Genomic DNA, 17,621 nt, shown 5'->3' with positions numbered 1-17,621 from the left:
TGTATGGATGTGAGAGTTGGACCATAAAGAAAGCTGAGTGCCAAAGAAATGATGTTTTTGAATTGTGGTGTTGGAGCAGACTCTTGAGAGTCCCTTGGACTGCAAAGAGATCAAACCAGTCCATCCTAAAGGAAATCAGTCCTGAATATTCATTGGAAGGACTGATGCTGAAGCTGAAACTCCAATACTTTGGCCTCCTGATGTGAAGAACTGACTCACTGGAAAAGATCCTGATGCTGGGAGGGATTGGGGGCAAGAGGAGAAGGGGACGACAGAGGATGAGACGGCTGGATGGCATCACTGACTCGATGGACGTGAGTCTGGGTAAACTCCGGGAGTTGGTGATGGACAGGGAGGCCTGGCGTGCTGCGATTCATGGGGTTGCAAAGAGTCGGACACAACTGAGCGACTGATCTGATCTGATCTGATCTGATGTGTATGAGGAGGGTTCCTTACAGGAATTGGCTCACATATTATAGAGGCTAAGAAGTCCCATGATCAGCTATCTGCAGGCTGGAGAACCAAGAAAGCTGGTGGTGTCAGTCAGTCTGATACCAAAGGCCTGAAAATTTGGGAGGGGCCGGTGGTGTGAGTCTTGGTCTAAGTCTGAAAGCTCAGGAACCACAAGACTTCCCTAGTGGTCCAATGATTAAGACTCTGTGTTTCCAATGCCAGGGGCACAGGATCGGTCCCTGGTCAGGAAACTAAGATCCCACATGTTACATGGAGCAGCCAATAAATAAATGACTTTTTAAAAGAACCAAGATCACCAATGTACAAGAAAAGGAGAAGATGAATGTCTTGGCTCAAGTGGAATCAGTGAATTCACCCCTCTTCTGCCTTTTTGTTCTATCAGGCCCTCAATGGATCAGACGATGTCCACCTATGCTGTTTCATCCTAATCTCTTCCAGAAACACCCTCACAGACATATCCAGAAGTATTAATAGTTACCAGTCAGCTTGACACATAAAATTAACCATCCCAGGCAGTATCTGGTTTTCTACACCAGCACTGCAGTCATTATTAACAGGGCAGTGGACCCCCACCCTGCAATGCAAGAATGAGCAAGGGAACTCTAAGGAATCTCTATGTTGATGCCACAGCTCAGACCAATTAAACTGGGGTCCCTGGGGTTGAGGCCAAGCACCAGTGTTCCTGAAAGATCCCCAGGTAATTCCCCAGTGTAGCCAAGTTGGAGAACCAGGGCGGCCATCGGCAGCAGGCCCACACCTCACTCCCCTTTGTACGCTGGTCCTGGGATTGACACATCAGACAGCATGAGCCTTCACTGAACCTCGCTGCACCAACAATGATCTTTTTAATAATGTAAATCACATTGTGTTGCTCACCTTAATAAAATCCTCCCGTGGCTTCTCAAGGCTCTTAGAGTCAATGCAAGCCCCTTATCTTGGCTTGAGAGACGCTCAGCAGTATGAGCTTGCACACCTCAGGCGGGAGAAGGGAAAAGTGTTAGTTGCTCACTCATGTCTGACTCTTTGCCACCCATGGGCTGTAGCCCTTTTCATACCGTTTATGGGGTTTTCAAGGCAAGAATACTGAAGTGGCTTGCCGTTCCCTTCTCCAGAGTATAAAGCACAAGCTGGAATCAAGATTGCAGGGAGAAATATCAATAACCTCAGATATGCAAATGACACCACCTTTATGGCAGAAAGTGAAGAAAAACGAAAGAGCCTCATGATGAAAGTGAAAGAGGAGAGTGAAAAAGTTGGCTTAAAATTCAACATTCAAAAAAAGAAGATTATGGCATCCGGTCCCATCACTTCATGGCAAATAGATGGGGGAAACAATGGAAACAGTAAGAGACTTTATTTTTGGGGGCTGAAAAATTACTGCAAATGGTGGCTGCAGCCATGAAATTAAAAGACACTTGCTCCTTGGAAGAAAAGCTATGACCAACTTAGATAGCATATTGAAAAGCAGAGACATTACTTTGCCAACAAAAGTCCTAGTCTAAGCTATGGTTTTTCCAGTAGTCATGTATGGATGTGAGAGTTGGACCATAAAGAAAGCTGAGTGCCAAAGAAATGATGTTTTTGAATTGTGGTGTTGGAGAAGACTCTTGAGAGTCCCTTGGACTGCAAAGAGATCAAACCAGTCCATCCTAAAGGAAATCAGTCCTGAATATTCATTGGAAGGACTGATGCTGAAGCTGAAACTCCAATACTTTGGCCTCCTGATGTGAAGAACTGACTCACTGGAAAAGATCCTGTTGCTGGGAAAGATTGAAGGTAGGAGGAGAAGGGGACAACAGAGGATGAGATGGTTGGATGGCATCACTGATTCAATGGACATAAGTTTGAGCAAGCTCCGGGAGTTGATGATGGACAGGGAAGCCTGACATGCTGCAGTCCATGGGGTCACGACTGAGCAACTGAGCTGAACTGGACTGCAGCCCACCAAGCTCCTCTGTCCAGGCAAGGAATTTCAAGGAATGTCCAGGAATTTCCCAGGCAAGAATACTGGAGTGGTTGCCATTTCCTTCTGCAGGCAATCTTTCCGACCCAGGGATGGAACCCGGTTCTCCCTCATTGCAAGTGGATTCTTTACCGACTGAGCCACCAGGAAAACCCTCAGGCAGGAGAGCTGAGACTAACACTCTGAAAGCAGGGCCAAGGGCCAGCTCTGCCTTAATGTGCTTCATGACTTCAGAGGAGTTACTGGACCCCCAGCCTTCTCTGCCTCATGTGTCAATGCAGGTTTGCCTAGGATTTGATTAGTTGACACGCATAACACTCTAACATGGCACCTGATTCCTCCTCGTTACCCTGACCCAGTGTCACTCAGTCCCCAAAGCAGTCATCCTGTCCCCCCTCTGACCCAGCTCTGCAGGACACTCTCCCTGACACCTGGCATAACTTTCCACCACTCAGGAGCCAATGCTATGACTGCAGAGACCCTCTCACCCCTTCACTGCCCTGTTTTATTTTCTTTATAGCCTGTATTCATTCACCAGGGCTGCTATAACAAAGTATCACAAACCGCATGACTTAAACAACAGAAATGCATTGTCTCACAGTTCTGGAGGCTGCAAGTCTGAGATCAAGGTTCAGAAGTGTGGGTTTCTTCTGAGGGCTTTGAGTAAAACTCTGTTGCAGGGCTCTCTCCTAGGTTCTGGTGGCTGGCTGGCAGCCCCTGGTGTCCTCTGGGTGGTAGATGCATCACCATGACGTCTGCCTACATCTTCACATCCCATGCTCCCTGTGTGTGTGGCTCTGTGTCTAAATTGCCTCTTTTTATAAGAACACCAGTCATGTTGGATTAGGGTCCCATCCTATTCCAGTATGGCTTCATCTTAGTTACCGCTGCAGAAACTGTTTCCAATTGAGGTCACTTTCTCAGGCACTGAGGGTTAAGACTTCAACATATAAATTTGGGGGGAGGGGATGCTGTTCAACCCATAACATACCTTCATCCCTCTCTAGAATGATCTGGTTTTATTTTTCTATCTGTGTATTGAATTATCTTGTCTCCCCTCACTGAATGTCATTGCTTATATTGCCTGATTGTTCTGCAATGGCCATGCTATGCCTTTGTCACACACAAAAAATAATAAAATATAAGCCTTTCAGGAAAAAAACAAAAATGAACCTTCTCCCTTGCACTGTGATTTGGGTGACTATCATCTCCAGTTCTAGAGTGGAAACTCCATGAGAACAGGGACAGTGTCTTTGCATCCCTGAGCTTAACACCATGCCTGCTCATAACAGATGCTCAGTACATACTGGCTGGATTGGATTAAACAGATATGTACACTGATTTCCCCACAGGAGCTCAAGTACAGCACTGTTCTTGCAGCCTTCCAGATACACCTTTTCTCAAAAATCTGGAAATCTTAATAATGTTAGCACTCTAAGCTTTTGAATGACGCTGCCATATACAGTGGCACAATTCAACTATTCTGATATCTTAGATGTTGTCAAGAATTAACACACAGCATGAAGCAATGCTGTCAAATCTAGGAGGAAATTAAACCAGTAGGTCCATCACCCAATCCCTGTGAACTAAACTGCGACATTTCACCTAATTCTTCTAATTAGGTTGTGTTTGCAATGTCTTTAGAAGCAGACAAGTGTTACATCAAGTGCTAAGTAGTATTAATTAATAATATTGGTAGATTACACCAGTTGGTACTTGCTGTAAATGTAAATGTTCTAAGCCTATCAGTATAGTACCTGGGATCAATGTTCTAGCTGTACTTTAAAAATTCTTCATAGAATTTTATAAAGCCTCTGACTTCCAAGTCTTCCCTGGTAACTCAGATGGTAAAGAATCAGCCTGCAAGGCAGAAGACCCGGGTTGAATCCCTGGGTCAGGAAGAGCCCCTGGAGAAGGGAATGGCAACCCACTCCAGTATTCTTGCCTGGAGAATTCCATGGACAGAGGAGCCAGGTGGGCTACAGTCCATGGAGTCACAAAGAGTCAGACATGACTTAGTGACTGACACTTTAACACTGACTTCCAAAGAAAGTAGCTTCATAAAATCTTTGCATTTTCTGTAACTACTTGACAAAATTCTATAAATCATCTATTACAACAATTCTCAAATCTATCAGACCAAGCATCTCTTTTTTATAATAAATGTTTTGACACACACTTCTTTAATGTCCTAAAGCAAAATTCATGAGTAACCTGCCTGTATATAACATATTTCAGTATATAAACACTCAGGCAAGTACAAATATTGTCGTAAGATGATGGCACTATATGAAAAATCACTGTCAACATGCCAGTTTCAAATGGCACCTTTGCAGACTGTTATAGGTGTACTGAATGGGCGATGCAGTACCATGGGTTGCACTGAAAGGGGGTCTTGGTTTTCCAAAATGGTGATGAACTCCTTTCAAGTTCCAAATTAAAGAATTTACAATCTTCCTTCAATACATTCTATAATTGCCTTCCTGGAAAAGCCAAGAGACTGGTCTACTAAAAACATCCAAAATAGTCTCATGTGCTTATATGTTAAACAGGGATAGGTTTCAGTTCTTGTAGGTGAAGAATCATAACCAGATTCTTCACCTACAAGAATATCCAATGAGACATCTGAAGATGGTATGACACCACCCAACACATTTAGCATCTCTGGGCCCCACCAAATGCCATGGGCACTGCCCCTACCCCAATCTCTGAGAGCAAAAAATTCTCAAAACTTTCCATTTCATTAGAGAACAAAATTCCAAGATAATCCCATGGGGTGGCTCTGCCCCTCTTGAGATCTGACTTTACATCTTTATATTAAAAAATGAGGATTTGTGTCCCCAAAGAATATGCTCAAGAATCACAGACCAAGTCTTAGCAGAGCCAGGTAAGAAGCACTTGCGGGTTGACAGAAGAGCACCCTCCACCTGCCAGGCATTGTCTTAAGATCCTTCTGTGTATGTGTATCCAACTCTTTGTGAACCCATGGACTGTAGCCTGCCAGGCATCTCTGTCCACGGAATTCTCCAGGCAAGAATACTTAAGTGGGTTGCCATTTCCTTCTCCAGGGGATCTTCCTGACCTAGGGATAAAACCTGGGTCTCCTGTATTACAGGCAGATTCTTTACCGTCTGAGCTACCAGGGAAACCCCTAAGATCTTTTTAGACAAACACTTATTTAATTCTTATATCAACACAAGGCAGGAGGCTTGACCATCCCCACGGTACAGTTGAAACTGAAATACAAAGACATGACATAACTTACTGCAGGTCCAGTGGCAGAGCCCTAACTCAGACCACCCTCTTCAGAATGACCATGCAACATAGGGCAAACTACTCATTTAGGACTGGAAGGGACACAAAGCGGGAAAAGCAACCCTCTGCGTTATGAATACACCCAACAGATCAATTCCACCAGTTCAGTGCACTGACCTCTAGCTATGTCTCCAAGTCATGGTTTGTTCCCCCTTGGTCTCACCTTCCTCCTTCTTGTGTGTTTCCTGCAGACATTCATGCCCAGGAGAAGGCTGCTGCAGGTCCCTCTGGACCTTTCCTGAAAGGGAGATCCCCATTCACTAGATGAGTTCCAGACGCATCCACTGAGGTTTCTGCAGCCCACCTCTGTCAGCTGACCTTCACCACTGCCTGTCTCTCAGGATGAGTGGCTTCCTCACCTCCCTCGACCCCCGGCGGGTGCAGTGGGGGGCCGCCTGGTATGCCATGCACTCTCGGATCCTGCGCACCAAACCGGTGGAGTCCATGCTGGAGGGAACTGGGGCCACCACGGCACATGGCACCAAGCTAGCCCAAGTGCTCACCACCATGGACCTCATCTCGCTCGGCGTCGGCAGCTGCGTGGGCACGGGGATGTACGTGGTGTCTGGGCTGGTGGCCAAGGAGATGGCAGGACCCGGTGTCATTGTGTCCTTCATCATTGCAGCCGTTGCGTCCATATTGTCAGGTAAGCATCTCGGTGAAGGCGAAGGCCACACTCGCCAGCCTGTTACCGTTCCTCCCACTCTTCTGGAGTATTCAGTAGTGAGAGGAGTGAAATGGTAGACCTTTTTGCTTTGACTAACAGGGAGTTCACTAGGTTTGGCTCATTGGAGTAGCTTCCTTTTCCTTTGGTTTCTCCATCCAAATAATTACCTGGTGCCTAGCTACTGCGCAATGTCTCATTCCCTGTCACGTCCCAGTGGCTCTATTTTTATTCTAAGTCTCCTTTCATGGGAAGGTAGGTCAGTTCCCTTTGTGTGTGTGGTGGGGGTGGGGGCGGGATATAGCCAAGATATAAATAATAAATAATGGATAGGCAGATAGCAAAATGACACGTCAGTAAACCTGATGTGATTGGGACTTGATGAGCCTCAAACTGGCATTGTGATCACCAAGGAGGAGGAAACCAAGCTAGGAAATATAAAGCCATTGTGAGAACCACAAAGCACCACCTACTGCAAGCGTTTCAACAGCTTGATATTCTGCAGTGGTAGCCCAGCAAGCACCTTCTCTCTCCTTGAGAAAAAATCATAAAGCTCATTTGTTTGTTTTTTTAAATAAGGCACCAGGGCTTACATACTGATAGTTTATGAAACAGCGCTATTTCTTTTTCCTCTTTCTTCCTCTTGAGTTGGGGTCCACAGTATTTTCCCAGAATGCCAGGGATGGGTCAGTGGAAACTCTGAAAAAGAAGGGAAACGTCTTGCTCTTGATGCTTATACTCCAAAAGCTCAAGGTGGACTTGAGGGTGGCAAATCACGTGGGTCAACTCATGTCTTGGCAATGAATGCTGTGGCCTCTTCAACTGTTTCTGGAGCAGTAAAGGTGCTTACTTATACTGAGAGTTCTGTGTACTAATGCATATGACCACAAGGAGAGTTCCACACTAGTATCACATATCCAGACTAAATAGTCTTCATCTTTATGGGATGCACGGGCTTCCCGGGTGGCATTAGTGGTAAAGAACCCACCTGCCAATGCAGAAGAAGCAAGAGACATCTTCCCACTAGGTTGGGAAGGTTCCCTTGGAGTAGGAAATGGCAACCCACTCCAGTAATCTTGCCTGGAAAATTCCATGGACAGAAGAGCCTGACGGGCTACACAGTCCATGGGGTCACAAACAGACACAACTGAGCATACATCCACGCATGCACACATATGGGATGCACAGACCAGGGACATGCAACCACAAAGTACACTGGTTTACATTTGTCATCTTTTTAATGTGATGAGAAAAGTAATTCCAGACTGATCTGAAAATTTACCTCCTGCCATGGCTTATATCCTTGTTGGTTTTACCACTATCTTTTCCTTAAGTCATTCTCTAATATGCATGAATATCCTAATAACTGAGATTCCTGCAGAAAAGAGGATTTTTTTCCTTATAGATGAAAATAAATTTTATTCACATGAATGAATCCAGTGGATGCTTGAAATTCTATTAACCTGATTGCAATCATTTTCAAACTTGTTTGGCAAAGAAATTATCTGGGGGAGATGCCAGATTCTTACTCACCATAAATTTATAAATCTGAAAATGTCAGCATACAGAACAGAATAGCAATGGTAAGACAAAAGGCAGGCATGTAACCACAGGTCCTACAGAGGGCATAGGGGAGATGGCTAAGGTCCTGCCTGGTCAATGCAGACCACTTGCTCTCTGCTCAGTCGCTCATTTGTGTCCAACTCTTTGTGGCCCTATGGACTGTAACCCTCCAGCCACTCTGTCCATGGAATTTTTCAGGCAAGAATGCTGGAGTGAGTTACCATTTCCTTCTCCAATGGATCTTCCCAACCTAGGGATCCAACCCCCATCCCCTGCATTGGCAGGTAGATTCTTTACCTGCTGAGCCATCGTGGAAGCCCCACAGTCTCCTCTATGTCCCATGCTATTGTGCCCCAGTCCCCCAAACCCACAATAGTTCCCACAAGTGAATCCCCACAGCTTATCCTTCATGGTGCCAGCTTGCATTTAGAAATTAGAACCAGGCCCAGTCACATTCTGGGAGCCTCTCCCCCTCTCACCATGCTCATGTGTAACCTAGCCCAGGGCTCTGGAGGGAGAATTGACACCACAGATATTGGCAAACACTACAAATCAGCATTTGTTTGTTTGTTGTTTTCAGAGAGTGAGTTGTTATACATTAACCAGCACATCACTGGCCTAGCTTCTCAGAAGGCCCCAGTACTATCCAGTAACTCCACCAGGCACCAAGAGAAAGTCCTGCTTCTCCCCCATTAGGGACACTCCTCTCTGCACCTGGTCTCAGCCATAATCCTGCTCTACCCTTCGTAACAGACACCTCCTCACTAAGGCCAACCAGAACCTTCCCTGAGCTCCCAGCCAGGGCCAGGACCAAAATAACTGTGCCAAAGTTGGCAGTTTTACATTAGGTTTCTTCATCCAGGCCTCTCACTCTATGATCCTCGGTCACTAAACCAAGGAAGGCCCCCCTCCACTGTGCTCCTTCCACTCCCGCATCGTGACCTCAGTAGTACCTCCCGCTGGACCCAGTTCCCCACCACTTCTCCGTATCACAGTAATCAAGCTCCTGTCTACCCTCAGGCTTTTTAATACATGGTCCCTTTCTACTCTGGCCTTAAGCAGAATGGTTTCAATTCGCATTTCCCTAATTATGAATATTTGAACATCTTTTTGCATTTATTTGCCATGCATATATACTCTGGTAAAGTATTTGTTCAAATCTTTTTCCCATTATTTAATTGGAGTCTTCAGGGTTTTTTTAAATCAACTTTTTAAACTCCTTTATATAGTTTGTATACAAGGCTTTTATTAGATGTGTGGTTTTACAAACATTTTCTCTCAGCTTGTGGCTCATTTTTAAATTTTCTTTTCATTTTGTTTTCTTTTTTAAGATACTGCTGCCCAGGCTCTACCCCCTAGAGATTCTAATCCAATTCAGTTGGATCAGGGTACAGCCCAAGGATCAATGGCTTTTTTTTTTAATTCCCTGGGGAATTCTAATGTGCAGTCCAGGTTAAGAACTACTCCATTATAGGAACCAGGACTTACCTATGGAATAGCCATGACCTACAAGAAAAGGAAACATATACTAAGATAGAAACTCTTTGGCCAGCAGATTCTTAAGAGAATTTTGCCCCTGTGGCATCATCCTCCATGCCATGCAAACCAGTTTATGATACGGAACAAATTCAACTAAGAGAGGGAGCCACTTTCTCTATAACTGGACAAGATTCAAAGCTACAATAACTTCCCAGGCTCCTCCTACCGTTCCTGCCCCAACACCAGAGCTGCCCACAGCCTATCACAGGTAGGAGAAAATTTATCAGAGGAAGCAGCTTGTGCTGTAACCTTTACCCTTCATCCAAAAGGTCTTATCTACTCTCGAATAGCTCAGCAGTGCACATCCAGACCCCATGCCTGTGCCAAACCTTAGAAACCCTTTGTGTATACCAGATTGTATAAACCAGATAGGGGAAGTAGTTTTCTCTCTGGTTGCCACTGACAGCTTTATGAAGAGATGAGGGATGAAAGCAGGATAGTTTTCAGAGTTTCTCTAGTTCAGCTGGCTTGGGATGAAACACAAAGCAAGGTCTCCATGCCAGCGACACCTGGCCATTCAATGCAACCTGCCCCAAGAGGCTCCTGTGGACGTGAGTTGGGAAATCAAACTTGTTTATTTTCAGTCCTTTTAATATTAATAAAATTGAACCTCAAACAGAATATAGGTCTGAATGACTCCTAAGATCATGCACTGTCTATAATAACTCTTTGAGCCCACATCTCGGGGTCGGGGGGCGTTGTAAGGATTAAATGACAGTAAGCATTCACAACCTCAGTCCCCTGGCTGGTACACAATACTGATAATTTTTATCTGCTCATGAAAAACAGTAGCAAAAATCTAATAAGATACAGTTTGAGAAAGCTGTATTGGGTACCCACTATATGCCAGTCTTAGGGCAATAGCAGAAATAAATAAGAAATTGTCTCTACCCTAAAGGGCCAATCACTTATTGGGTTCATCTCCACTGTTGGAGATAAACACTAAACCTGCTAAGTAATTACAGCAATAATAATATTATTGGCAGCAGAAGCAGCTGATTTGAGCACTTCCTGTGAACCAAAAGAGTTCTAAGTGATTTACACACTATTGTACTCAGTCTTCAAAACAACCCTATGTGGTAAGTGGTGTTACTGTCCTCATATTACAGATGAGAAAAAAAGGAGGCTTCTGAACAGTTTGGCAATTGGTTTAAGGTTCTTGCTTAAGAGGTGACAGAACAAGGAACAGCATGAACAGTCTGACTCCAGTGACCACTTGGCACTCAGTTTACGGTTCAGCACTAGGGTTGATTATTTTGTGTTGATCATGTGAAAGACTCTCACTCGCTCTTTCGCATCTTCTCATCCATCATCAGGTGAGCCCTGGTAACTGAATCCCCGGGGAGGTGGAAAGGGGAGCAGAACTCTTTCCCACAGACGAGGCTCCCAATCTCCTCCCTGCGCCGGTTCTGCAGATCTTCACAAAGTTTAAGCTGGGCCTCCTCGTTCCGGTGTTCATCTCCGGTTGATTTTCATGGCCAAAGAGATCTCTAAAGACTTAGGGTCTATTTAGATAGTCTGGTGAGCTTCTCCTCCTCAAACTGAAGCACAGGTGAGAGGTGACCACCAGAAGGGTTGCCCCTTCTGCAACCTGTTTTCAGTGACGTAGATCGCTCATTCATTCCACAAACTTGCATTTACTAGTTCCTCCAAACATACTTGAGAACTGCTCTTAATCACTAGGGGGAGTGGGAGAGGCAGAAACATTGAGAGGATAGAGAAGAAATGCAAAGATGAACAGATGCGGGGCAGCCTTCAAGCTTCTTGAAGACTAGCTCTCCAACATATTGCCCAAATACACAGCTGTAAGTTGGAAATCTTAATAATGATAGCGGCTGCCCCTGATGTTTGTAAAGTCTGTAAGACATCAGTTAGTAAACACTTGATAAATGTTAGCCACTACTATTATTACTGTTGTTATTATTATTCTTAAGTGAATACTGTGCTTTAAGGCACCACACATATACTACTTCATTTAATCCTCTCGGCCTCCCTGCTGGGCGAGAATACTTTCCTGTTGTATAGCTCACCATAATAGCTAAACCACTGGGCACTGATAACATGCCTGGCACCAGCTGAACACCAGCTGCACGATCCTCCCAACAAATCCTACAAAATAAGTACCACTGTCAGATTCACCTTGCAGATGACAAAACTGAGGCTCAGGGAGGTTGGGTGACTTGTCCAGGACAACAAAGTAGTCAGAGGCAAAAAAGGCAAGTCTACATTTGATTCTGCCTTCTCCAGAGGCTGTTACCCCCATATTGCTTCATGCAGACACACACCCCCAAAATTTAAAAACTCACCAGAGAAAACTGAGTGAATCAAGGAAACCCTCATTCTTTTTTTTTTTTTTTGAACTAAAGCTTCATTCTTATTGGGGTTTTAGAAGAGCCTGTAGCTCACTCTGTTCTATTGATTAAATGACTACTTTTCTAGATCAAAACTTCTGTAACCTGGGTCATGAAAGTGACTTCAAAGTTCAGTGCCTTTCCGTCACCTGTTGGCAGTGAGAAGGGTGCTCTGAAGTGCAGACAGCTCTTCCACAGGGGGTTGGATTGACAGCCCTGTAGGAAGGCTGTCAGTTACCAGTTCAGGAAAGGTGAGCACAATCTAATAGAAATATGCAAGTTTCTCAGATCACTTAATGTGAAAATGAGCTTCCTCCAGCAAATCCAGGAGAGGCTGGGCTTCTTTTACATCTTCTCCAGCACTGGCTGGGGTGGACAGGGCATACTGAGAGCACCCAGCGTGGCTGTGGGAGGGACTGGCCACCAGCTTGGCACCGCAGGGATGTTGCAGAAGACAGGAAAGAACTCCGAGACAAGGGGCTTGGCATGGACGCAAAGAAACAAGACAGGCACACATGAAATAGTCGTGGGCACTGCAGGAGACAAAGGGCCTGGGACACCCGGGATCTGGTCCAGCCCTGTCCCCCAGCAGCTTGGGACCCTGGAACAAGTCATTTACATCTTGTGCCCTCAGTTTCCTCCTCTGCAAAATGAAGAGTTTAGATTGAAAGCGAAAGTGTTAGTCGCTTCAGTCACGTCCGACTCTTTGTGACCCCATGGACTGTATCCCACCAGGCTCCTCTGTCCATGGAATTTGCCAGGCAAGAATACTAGAGTGGGTTGCCTTTCCTTTCTCCAGGGGATCTTCTGGACCCAGGGATCAAACCTGGGTCTCCTGCATTACAGGTGGATTCTTTACCATCTGAGCTACCAGAGAGGCTTGCCCATATGAGTTAGGGTGAAAAAGAGAACCCAGGGAGGGGAAAGATTTGTAAAGAAAGGTCCAGTGCCTCAGTTCCACCCCCTACACACACCCCAGCACCACATAGCATGGGAGGGATCAGTCCCAGAGCTGACATACCTCACTTCAAGCCCTGCCCAGCCATTTACTACTTGTGAGACTTAAAGAATGCACTTAACCTAGGGCTCCCCAAGCAGGTTGCCAGAAATGACAGATGTGCCAAGGTATTGCTCCCTTAGCCCTCAGGGCCACAGGAGGTGACCAGGCTTGTCACTTGTACCTGTGAACAGCCTCGTCCCTTTACACAGGACCTCCTGACCACATTCATACAAGCGTCATTGTCTAGGTGTATTCTGTCAAGCGGAAAAGATCAGGGAGTCTGGAGAACCTACCTAGATCTTGACCTCAATTTCTATAAATGGGATAATGATAGCCTCAGCACCATTATGACCTTGTGAGGTTCAGATCATGTATGGAAATCACTAACCAGAGCTGTGCATGTAGTCAATGTTTAGTAATGTTCGCTATTATTTTTATGACTATCACTACTGCTTACCAGGTCTCCAACCTACCAAGGCCAGGCTCGTTCCTGGTGCAAATGAGCCATCTGTGGTTCAGATTCGGAAGTCCCTCCACACACACCTAGCAGAAGACTCAGACCCACCTCCTACCCACCCTTTCTCCAGATAAACCTTGGGCGAAGAGCTTGCTTTTGCTTCTGAAGGTATTTGCCAAAGAGGAACTCTATCTCTACAGGGACAGTCCCTTCAAACAAGCTGTGCTTCAAAACATACAAGAAGACTGTTCCTCAGAAGACAAGTAAATAAATATATAGAAAAATTCCAAACTGTAGTAAATGCTCCGTGGAAATTAAACAGGGTACCATGGCAAAGTACTCTCTCTCTCTCGGAACAAATGGTATTTAGGCAGCCTCCATTCTGTGCACTGAAATAGGGGCTAGAGATGAGTCAGGCACAACAGCCAAGGATAACCACGTGATGCAGGAGTGCAGACGGAAACCATGAAGAGCAGTTGTGCCAGGCACCAGCTCTCACCCTTGGAGGCCTGGTGAAGGCAGACACTGTGGCCGACCACAGTTGTGCCAGGCACCAGCTCTCACCCTTGGAGGCCTGGTAAAGGCAGACACTGTGGCCGACCACAGTTGTGCCAGGCACCAGCTCTCACCCTTGGAGGCCTGGTAAAGGCAGACACTGTGGCCGACCACAGTTGTGCCAGGCACCAGCTCTCACCCTTGGAGGCCTGGTAAAGGCAGACACTGTGGCCGACCACAGTTGTGCCAGGCACCAGCTCTCACCCTTGGAGGCCTGGTAAAGGCAGACACTGTGGCCGACCACAGTTGTGCCAGGCACCAGCTCTCACCCTTGGAGGCCTGGTAAAGGCAGACACTGTGGCCGACCACAGTTGTGCCAGGCACCAGCTCTCACCCTTGGAGGCCTGGTAAAGGCAGACACTGTGGCCGACCACAGCAGCTCAGGGATTGCTCATGCCAGCCACCTGCTCTAAACACCCTGTCCCACTCAAGTGTCCCTCCTCATGCTGCCTGGTCACAAAGGCTGGATTAAGGGGCCAGGGCCACCCAAGTGAATCAGGGAGGGCCCTGCAAACTCCCCAAGCCCTGGCAAAGAGGTGAGGTCACCAAAGCAGAGGGGGTATGAAGAGAAAAGAACTAAGGGCAGGACTTTGTTAAATGGCCACAGTCAGATGGAGATGGAGAAATAGGAAGCAACAGTGGAGAAAGAAAAATGTAGGCAGAGGAGTAGGAAGGAAACTGAAGGAAGAATAGATTCTTACACAAGGAAGTGAAGAATGTACAAGTGCTGACATCCCAAGCCACAGGGACACTGATGAACGGCCTTTCCAGTGGACTGCCTACACACTGGAGCGGGCCGCTTCTGGGGTACAGCATAGACAAATGCTGTAAGACAAAGGGTAGAGGTGGCATGAAAAAGAGAACAGCAAGCAATAAAGTGAACCTTTGATTTAACAACCCAGGGAATGCATTCATCCTGGACACAGCCTGGGCCTGGGCTTTACTGCATGTCCGTGGGTGACTGTATGTGTGTGAAAAGCAAGCATCACACGTTTCATGCTCTACTTCACCATGGCTGTTGACATAGACTTCAGTTCAGTTCAGTCGCTCAGTCGTGTCCGACTCTTTGCGACTCCATGGACCACAGCATGCCAGGCCTCCCTGTCCATCACCAACTCCCAGAGTTCACTCAAACTCATGTCCATCGAGTCAGTGATGCCATCCAGCCATCTCATCCTCTGTCGTCCCCTTCTCCTCCTGCCCCCAATCCCTCTCAGCATCAGAGTCTTTTCAAATGAGTCAGTTCTTCACATCAGGTGGCCAAAGTATTGGAGTTTCAGCTTCAACATCAGTCCTTCCAGTGAACACCCAGGACTGATCTCCTTTAGGATGGACTGGTTGGATCTCCTTGCAGTCCAAGGGACTCTCAAGAGTCGTCTCCAACACCACAGTTCAAAAGCATCAATTCTTCAGTGCTCAGCTTTCTTTATAGTCCAACTCTCACATCCATACGCAACTACTAGACATAGACTTGGGTCCCAAAATTCCATGCAAAGTAGTTGAAAATATAGAAATATTTTGTATATAGAAAAATGTATATAGAAATATACATTTACATAATTATGTATGTATACACATACACACATAAATACATCTTTATATCCTATCAGTGCTTCAGGAATTTCCTATTCTGGAATGAATTCAATAATAGCCCTTCGCAACCTACTGTGTAGTACAGGGAACACTGCTCAGTGTTCTATGCCAGCCTGGCTGGATGGGAGGGGGTTTGGAGGAGAAAGGATACTTGTATATGTATGGCTGAATCCCTTCACTGTTCACTTGAAACTACCACAACATTGTTAATTGGCTCTACCCCAATACAAAATAAAAAGCTTAAAAAAAATAATAGTCCTTTGCTATTCATCTTTTTTTTAAATCAGAGAATAATCGCCTTACAATGTTGTGTTGGTTTCTGCCATACAACAACGTGAATCAGCCATAAGTAAGCATATATTGCCTCCCTCTTGAACCTGCCTCCCACTCCTTGCTATTTATCTTGAGATTTTATTTATAAATACCCCAGTTTATAATTTCCTACCCATTTTAAGGAAAATAAACAATGCAGTAAGTTTCTCTTACGTATAAAACATGGATACAAATGCCTGCTCCTTTGCAAACACATCTAAGCGTGTTTTAATTATGAGAGCACTCGACATGATACATCAGGCCAAAAGCACTCCACGTTCCCCTTGGAGGGAATGCCTCTGTCAAGAAGCCACCGACATATCCAAGGGATTCACTGCTTCATTCACTGGAGTGGTCTTACACAAGAGTCAGCTAAAATCCCACCACTGTTACTGCATTCAGTAGGGGCTGTCTAGTTGGAAAAAAACCCATCAGGACCACTTAGATGAGAATCTGGCAAGAGCAGTAACCCCTGGATCCTGGTCAGCTGTGCCCAGTACTGTTTGATACACACACTATCCTTCCTACCTCATGGACCAGTAGGCAGCAACACTCACTCCTAAAATACAAACTTCAGACTTATGCCCTATGGAAGACCAAACTCTTCTAGAGTTTGTGGGCTAGAGAGCAGAAACAGGGCTGGAAAGGAAGGGAGGTTGAAAGTGTTAGGCGTTCATATCCTGGGAGGGAGGACAATTAGAGAAGCAGGAGCTGCCACCAGGTCCCCACACCCAGAAAGTTCTCTCTAACCGCCTCCCAAATCTTGAGCCTCTCTCTGGCTCTGCTCTGCCCTCCCCGCATGTGGCCACTTTGGAAAAAAGTCAAGATGGTGTCTGTCTCTTCAGGGGGTTTCTCCAGGAATATCCTCCACTGAGAGCAGACCCAGGCCCGCGAAAGACTCACCCACCCAGGCATCTGCCGAGAACACAGCCTGTCCCAGCAGAACCTGGTCCTACCTGCTCATCAGGTGGGCTGAGGAGGCCACACAAGTGCTCAAGTGTGTTCTCTTAGCACTCACTTTTAATCCTGCCCATTAAATTCTCAGGACAAGGGGGTGGTGGTCTGGTCCCCTCACTTCTTAGAAGTCTTCTCTGTCGGTGCCACATTCCTATGCTTCAGGAATAGGGGGATTGCCCAATTTTGGAGAGAAATGAGCTGGAAAATCTTCAACAAGCTGTTACTTCCATGCCTGCTCTCCTTGCCTTTCTGCACAAAGCCATTTTGGTCCAGTCATCAGAGTCATCTGGATGAGGGGCAGCGCGACCCCATGGACTGCAGCCTACCAGGCTCCTCCATCCATGGGATTTTCCAGGCAAGAGTACTGGAGTGGGTTGCCATTGCCTTCTCCACATAAAGAAAGGCTGAACAAGAAAATGGGAACTCTCTTTTCATCCTCACAATTTCTAACTGAATTTGTGGAACAGAACAGTTATTACTATACTAAAGATTAGGAACCAGAAAGAAATTTTTCCAGGTTCAGATTTAGAAGTGAACCAAGCACACACAGGGCTTGATCTGAATGCTACATTACTTCTGATACCTCTGCCAATGCTGACTCTCTAACACTACCAGCCAACAATACTCGCTTCTAATCTCTTTTATTCCACCTACGAGGCCAAGGCTCCCACATAAACACTCCAGAAGCTACTTCTAAGTAAAGTTCTCAGATTCCTTTTCCTCAACTATAATTACAGCCATAGATGCCACTGGAGGGGTGCCTGCTAAATGCCAAGACCCATGACAGCTTGCCTGGTAGGCATCACCATTGCCAATTTCCAGATGGAGAAACTAAGGCTCAGTGAATTGGGTGACTTATTCAAGGCCACAGTTAGCAA

General features: G+C 45.9%; 1 protein-coding gene across 1 annotated transcript in view; it reads left to right on the top strand.

Moving 5' to 3' along the window:
• Positions 1 to 17,621, top strand: part of SLC7A14 (solute carrier family 7, member 14) — a 110,631-nt gene that overhangs the window by 52,451 nt on the left and 40,559 nt on the right. Inside the window, exon 2 of the mRNA XM_010835237.1 lies at positions 5,944 to 6,398. Coding sequence (XP_010833539.1) covers positions 6,095 to 6,398 — 304 coding nt within the window. The 5' untranslated portion in view covers positions 5,944 to 6,094. The remainder of the gene's footprint in view (positions 1 to 5,943; positions 6,399 to 17,621) is intronic.

This window comes from Bison bison, unplaced genomic scaffold (assembly GCF_000754665.1).
Source record: "Bison bison bison isolate TAMUID 2011002044 unplaced genomic scaffold, Bison_UMD1.0 scf7180017864040, whole genome shotgun sequence".
Taxonomy (NCBI): Eukaryota; Metazoa; Chordata; class Mammalia; order Artiodactyla; family Bovidae; genus Bison; species Bison bison.
This window is presented reverse-complemented; position numbering and strand designations above follow the sequence as displayed.